The sequence below is a fragment of the Penaeus japonicus genome, unplaced genomic scaffold, assembly GCF_977035675.1.
Source record: "Penaeus japonicus unplaced genomic scaffold, GWHDUDI00000001_assembly GWHDUDI00000019, whole genome shotgun sequence".
NCBI classification, from domain to species: domain Eukaryota; kingdom Metazoa; phylum Arthropoda; class Malacostraca; order Decapoda; family Penaeidae; genus Penaeus; species Penaeus japonicus.
Genome location: NW_028234421.1, coordinates 35,052,327 through 35,059,826, shown reverse-complemented (window position 1 = coordinate 35,059,826; position 7,500 = coordinate 35,052,327). Strand labels below are relative to the sequence as shown.

At 42.4% G+C, this 7,500-nt stretch overlaps 1 protein-coding gene across 1 annotated transcript; it reads left to right on the top strand.

The window, feature by feature from the left end:
* The first annotated feature begins 2,003 nt into the window (after positions 1-2,003).
* Positions 2,004-6,533, top strand: LOC147469821 (uncharacterized). Its single transcript, XM_086547157.1, has one exon. The coding sequence runs from the start codon at positions 2,004-2,006 to the stop codon at positions 6,531-6,533; it is 4,530 nt and encodes a 1,509-aa protein (XP_086403283.1).
* Positions 6,534-7,500: the final 967 nt, after the last annotated feature.

Sequence of the window (7,500 nt, the reverse complement as noted above, 5' to 3'; positions counted from 1 at the left end):
TATTTTTATTACCATCATAATTATCATCTTTATCATCATCATCGTTATTGTTATATTAACATCATCATCATGATTATCTTTATCATAATCATTATTACTATCATTGTTACTATAATTATCATCCTCACCATCGTCATTATTATCATTATCGTCATTAATATGATAATTATTAACGTTATCATCATCATCATCATCACCATCATCATTATCATTATCATCATTATTATTTTCATTATCATCATTTTTTATTATCATTATCACCATTCCTCTTATTATTCTTATCATTCTTATCTTATTGCTATTATTACTATAACTATTGTTATTATGATTATTACTACCACTATAATTAATATCATAATGATGGTGATAATAACAATGAAGTGATAATGATAACAATCATTGCTGTTATTATTGTCGTCATTGTCATTATTATTTATCATTATTATAATTGTTACTACTATCATTATATCTATAATCATTATCAATATGATAACCATTATCAGTATTTTCTTTACTATTATTACAATTGTTGACATTATTGTTGTCATCATTATCATCATCCTTATTTTTAATGTTACTTTGTTTGAAATTACTTACAGGTTATTTTGTCAGAAATCAAAAGTGTGAACTAAGCCTCTATTATTTTTTCATACGATTAAATTAATTTCTTAATCATAAAAAAAAGAAAAAAGAAAAACTCATTATAAGGATTTGATGCTATAGGACATGCTTCAGTATAACTGTCACGATAATCACAATTAATTAACGTAACCGTATATAAATAAATACAATTATCTATATACAAAATACGAATATTAGCGAATGTAAGGTGTGACTGCTGTATGGTCGAGTAAAGAGTGGTTATCCTCGTTAGTGTATGTAAATATTCCCGCGAGTAAGAAAGCTTGGACATAACTAGCAAATGTCTTATTGGCGGTAGCAACTTTCTTAGGCCTAAGCGACTGCATAGGAAGAGAGATCGCTGTTCACCACCGGCTGAAAAGGACGTGTTTTGACCCTTTTGGCTACTTTCATAAGATAATCCAGATACAGATATATCTACATATATAAACATATATATAAAGTGCTGAAAACTAAGTAACGAAACTATAGGATAGATAACCAAGTACTGAACTTATAAGGCTTGGGTTGTGCAGTGCGAACTTTGAAATGATTCGGGATACGTGACTGAATGTTGTGGAATAAATATCGGTGAAATGACTACTTTGACATGACTTTGTGAAGTGACTGTGCTACTATAGTGTTAGGATTACCATGTAATGCGAAAGGTGAGTGAGTGGGGTGACTGTGTAGGGCATCATTCATTAAATGATAATGTATTGTGTGCATAGTGAATCATAAATAATAAATGTTGAAGTTATTTCTTGCATTTATCTTTCCGTTAATTATAAATCGTCAGTGGCTCGCAGTTTCCTTTCTCAATAGACGAGAATAAAACTATAATAAAGTAATATTGCAGACCTTAAAATAATAAATTAAGAAGAAAGTAATATTGCAATCACACTGGTTATATGGAAAAAGTGATAAATATATTCCATTATAATTAATTGCTCTGAAATAAACATAAATTCCTGAGTAAGAGTGTGACAATGGCGCCCAACGTGGGGCCACTGATAGTAATCTAAATTAAATTAGGTGGATAAATGTTTGCATATAGTGATATAACTGACTTAAGAATCATATCATTGCGCATTATTTTTGTAACTTCGCAGAATTTTGACTCGTTAAATTGTACGGTTAGGCTTATAAGCAATCGCTTTACTTCGTTGCCGTGGTTTTGTAAATGGGTACTGAATTATTTTTCATTATTCTCTAGCACACATTTCATTCACCTTCATCATTAGCTAGACGTCAGTGGCACAGACGAACCGAAATTAAGAACAATAATCAGTGAATAAACTTAGAATTCGTACGTTTACTGCACTTGTGATTTATCAGCACGAACGTTATTTAACAGCACGAACATTAGTGAAATATCTGTAATGGAAATGGATTTAGCGGCATTGAAACAGGAGGCTGCTGATCTGGGGTTAACGGATCCCCGTGATGTTGCGAAATATGTGCAGGACAAGCAGCGCGAACTTCGTGCGGAGCGCAGAGAGCGGGAGGATCGTGAACGCGAGTTTGCGGCCGCGCAAGCGATGCGGGAACACGAAATCCAGATGGCGGAGTTAAATTTTAAGCACAAATTGGAGGTTCTTAAAGCTACGCCGCCCACGCCCGTGGATCCCCCTAAGACGAAGTTGCCGATGTTTCCTGACGAGGCAGAGCAGGTGGAGTCGTACTTCCTCGTACTCGAGAGGGTTGCAGCCGATCGCGGGTGGGACGAGAAAACTATGTTTGTGCAGCTCGTTACACACCTCCAGGGTCACAGCTTGGACATATATCACCGCACAGAAGTGGAAGGTAAATTGACATACGCCGAGTTAAAGGATGCTCTGTTGAGTGCTTATGCTATCACTCCTGAGCAGGCTCGCTGCAGGTTTCAGGAGGCTCATCTTGGCGAGCGGGAGACCTGCAAGCTTTTTGTCATTCGTCTCTCTCACCTCTTCAAGACCTGGCACAGACTGAGTAACTTGTCTGACAACAAGGAAGGCATCATGGAGCCCATTTTTGTTACTCAGCTGCTCGCTTCACTGACCAAGGGACTGCGAGCTCATCTGAGAATGAAAAAAGTTACAAGCCTGGCGGAGACAGCAGACGTAGCAGACGGATGGTTCTCTGCATACGGCTACAACTTAAGGGTCAACGAAGAGGGAGAAAGAAAGCAAGAGTTAAAGAAACCTACCATAAGAACTGCCGGTGATCGCAGGGACGCAAAACCCGAATTAAAATCTTCCGATATGGCGAAATCGTCGTCGGGAGAGCAGAAGTATCAGCCCTTCAATATGCCACGAAAGGGAAGTGAAAAGAAGCCGTTCTACCAGTCTTCACACTCTGCTACAGTGAACAGTTCTCAAGAACAGGAGGAGCCAGCTGCACTCATGTCTGGCCTGGCACTCGGCCACCATGTACTCTGTGCCAGCTCTCCTGTTACTCGGCCTTCAGCAACCAGTAAGAGGTTGTCTACTGCTGAGGGTTTAGTCCAGGGTCGCAGAGCAGTTATCATGCGAGACTCTGGCTCTACAGGCTGCGTAGTGAGGAAAAGGTATGTAAAAAGAAAGGATTATACTGGCAAAAACGTTCATGTTACAATGATTGATGGTTCACAAATAGTTGTTCGTGAGGCAAAAGTTTTCTGCCAGTCCCCTTACTTTACAGGCACTGTGACTGCTGCTGTCATGGATAGCCCCGCCTTCGATTTTGTCCTGGGCAATGTGCCTGGCGCCACTATGGTCCCGGCAAGCGAAGTCCAGACCCAGACGCAGGAGGAAGGAGGCAAGGACGCGATTACACAAACGGCAGAGGAGAATGGGCCTCCTGCACGAGATGTCACCCCTATGTCAGAATCCCCTGCAGTTCGTGATGTGCTGACCTCATCCAAAGAAATTGCGGATCAGACCAGTGCTGCTGTCACAACGAGAGCTGCTGCACGTCGCTCTGAGAACAGCACACCACTGGCAAGTCCGCAAGGTCTCGAGGCATTACTTAAGGGCGAGGACATTGCAGAGCAGCAGAAAAATGACGCCACCCTTTTCAAGCTACGTGAATACGCTGAGCAACGTCACGTCCGTCTCTACAAGGGGATAAAGACAGACTTTGTATGGCGTAATAATCGACTTTATCGACGAATTGTCTTGCCTCAGGGCGAAGTAAAGTTGCAGTTCGTCGTTCCAGCTGGTTGCCGCCAACAGGTGTTCAGGTTGGGGCACCACTCTCTACTGGGCGGTCACATGGGAGCAGCCAAAACTCTCGCTCGAATTCAAACCACCATGTTCTGGCCCGGAATGGGGGCCGAGATCTTACGACTCGCCCGTTCCTGCGACGTCTGCCAGAAGACCACTGATAAGGGACGAAATACCGAGGCTCCCCTACAGCCGCTCCCTGTGATTTCGGAACCGTTCTCCCGCGTTGCTGTGGATATTGTTGGTCCCATTATGCCAAGTGCCGATGACAAGTCGAAGTACATCCTTACCATTGTTGATTTTGCGACGAGATGGCCGGAAGCTGTCGCCCTGAAAAACATAGAAGCTGCTACGGTTGCAGAGGCGCTCTTCAACGTGTTTTGCAGGATTGGCATACCGAGGGAAGTGCTGAGTGACAGGGGCACACAGTTTACATCAGCCATGATGGAAGAGACTTGGAAGCTCCTGTCGGTAAAAGGCATGAGGACGACACCATACCACCCAGAAGGGAATGGACTTTGTGAGCGGTTTAATGGAACACTCAAGAAGATGCTCAAGCGCATGGCAGCAGACCAACCACGGGAATGGCCTCGTTTCTTGGCACCGCTGCTATTTGCCTACAGGGAAGCACCGCAGAGTTCCTTAAGATTCTCTCCATTCGAGCTGGTATATGGCAGGCCAGTGAGAGGTCCATTGCAGGTTTTGAGAGAAGTGTGGGACAACAATGAGGACGACCCAGTAATTACTTCCTCCTATCAGTATGTTCTTGATCTGAGTGAACGTTTGCACTCTACATGCGAACTCGCCAAGGAGGAACTTTTGAAAAGCCAGGCCACTCAAAAGTCCTATTACGACAGGAAGGCCAAGCTTCGCACTCTCGAGGAAGGAGATCAGTGTTTGATATTGCTGCCTACAAGCACAAACAAGCTCTTAGCACAGTGGAGTGGACCTTATATGATTATTAAACGAGTTTCTGACGTTAATTATATCGTAGAAATAGGTCATGAGAGGAAACGCTTCCACATTAACATGATAAAGAAGTACTTCCCAAGATTCTCCCCTGCGCCCCAGACTTGCCATAAGACTCGTCAGCAGCAAGCAGGAGACCGTCGACGCAGTGTGAATGGTCGTCGACGCTCGTCCACTAAGATGAACATTGATAACTTCAAGCAGTACGAGTGCACTGCAACCATTATACCTGAAGACTCTGGATTCAGTCAGCCCCTGACTCCTGAGGCTGATTCGATGGAAGGACCAGAGAACCTAATTATAAATCCGAAGCTAGATGACCACCAGAAGGCAGACCTCCAAGAGATCATCCAGAAATACCACGAAATATTCTCTGATCAACCCCGAGTTGCCAAGGTGGAAGAGCATCGAATCGTACTTCGTGATAAAGAGCCAGTTCGTACCAAGCCATATCCCATACCCTTACGGTATGTCGACTTGGTAATCAAAGAGATAAAGAAGCTGGAAGCTATTGGAATTATTGAACCATCCAAAAGCTCGTATTGTTCACCTATAGTCGTAGTTAAGAAGAAAGGAGGAGACATCAGGATCTGCGGAGACTATCGTCGTGTCAATGCAGCTACTCAGTTTGAAGCAGAACCAATGTCTGATCAACGCATTATCTTCTCACGTTTATCTGGTTCAAAGTATTTTACAAAACTGGACCTTACTAAAGGATTCTTCCAGATTCCTTTGCATCCAGAAAGCAGGAAGATAACCGCCTTCAAGACTCCTTGTGGACTGTATCAATATAAAGTACTCCCCTTCGGATTAACCAACTCTCCCTCAGTCTTCAATCGGTGCATGCGTCAGGTACTAGGAGACATTGCGGGAGTAGAAATATTCATGGATGATGTTCTTATCCATACTTCAACTTTAGCTGAGCATCATAAGCTTCTGGATATAGTCTTCAGAAAATTATCTCATCATCGAATGACTCTTAAACCAAGTAAGTGTGAGGTTGCGTTCACACGGACACACTTCCTTGGTCACACTATTGGAGATGGCAAATGCGAGTGTCAGCAAGAGAAAATACAGATTCGCATGGCACCACAGCCCACCAATCAACGCCAGCTTCGTTCTTTCCTCAGACTCGTTGGGTACTACCGGAGCTTCATCAAAGATTTTACGCAAATTTCTCTCCCGCTACTTAACCTCCTGAAGAAAGATTGCAGTAACAAGTTGGTGTGGGGTGCAACACAGGAGAGATCCTTCATCGCACTCAAGGAGATCCTGTGTTCTGAACCAATTCTACGGCTTCCATCGAAAGATAAACCCTTTACACTGCGGACGGATGCGTCGGGAGAAGGTGTTGGAGCAATTCTTCTGCAAGAATTTGATGGCAGATTGTTTCCCGTCGCTTATCATAGCCGTAGACTCTCTAAAGCTGAGTGCAATTACTCGACAGTTGAACGAGAACTGTTGGCTGTCATAGAGGGGATTCACAAGTTTTATTACTACTTGTGTGGCGCCAGGTTCACGCTGGAAACGGACCACATGCCTCTCTCTCAAATCAAACGCTCGAAGACGACCAATGCGCGCCTGATGCGCTGGGCGCTTTACCTTCAGCAGTTTGAATTCACTATCCGCTACATCAAAGGATCAGACAACGTCGGAGCTGACCTTCTCTCGAGACTTGTAGGCGGAAGCAGTAGTGACCTTGAGGACAGCCGATCGGAAACGTCTCGCAACCCGGGACCTCAGCTGCAGCATCATTAAAAACGGAAGCAGAGCATCGACTGGAGGACAGTTTACACTGTTTTAGTCGAAAGGAAGTATAGTTCTATAATTATTTGAATGTTCATGAAACACAAAATTTGAAATACGTGAAATAGCTGGCATATACATATAATAGGATCATAACTTAATCTATGTGATATTATATATTTAATTTATTGCTGTTATTTCTATAGTTAAATTCAATTTTGTGCTCCATCATATGAAGGTTAGGGACATAAACATCCTACATATGTTATATACGTGTTTCTCGACTTTCAGCTGAGATGCGAAGACCAGTATGCTACTTGTTCCCACGCATGCTGTCAATTCAGACTCTAACCCTTGAAGAAGAGAAGCCATCACTTCAAGAGTATTCTTTTTTTTCCTGCACAAAATTATTTGACAGGAAGAATTCCTCTTTAGTTCTGAGCATATACTTTAGGTGGGGGTAATGTCACGATAATCACAATTAATTAACGTAACCGTATATAAATAAATACAATTATCTATATACAAAATACGAATATTAGCGAATGTAAGGTGTGACTGCTGTATGGTCGAGTAAAGAGTGGTTATCCTCGTTAGTGTATGTAAATATTCCCGCGAGTAAGAAAGCTTGGACATAACTAGCAAATGTCTTATTGGCGGTAGCAACTTTCTTAGGCCTAAGCGACTGCATAGGAAGAGAGATCGCTGTTCACCACCGGCTGAAAAGGACGTGTTTTGACCCTTTTGGCTACTTTCATAAGATAATCCAGATACAGATATATCTACATATATAAACATATATATAAAGTGCTGAAAACTAAGTAACGAAACTATAGGATAGATAACCAAGTACTGAACTTATAAGGCTTGGGTTGTGCAGTGCGAACTTTGAAATGATTCGGGATACGTGACTGAATGTTGTGGAATAAATATCGGTGAAATGACTACTTTGACATGACTTTGTGAAGTGACTGTGCTA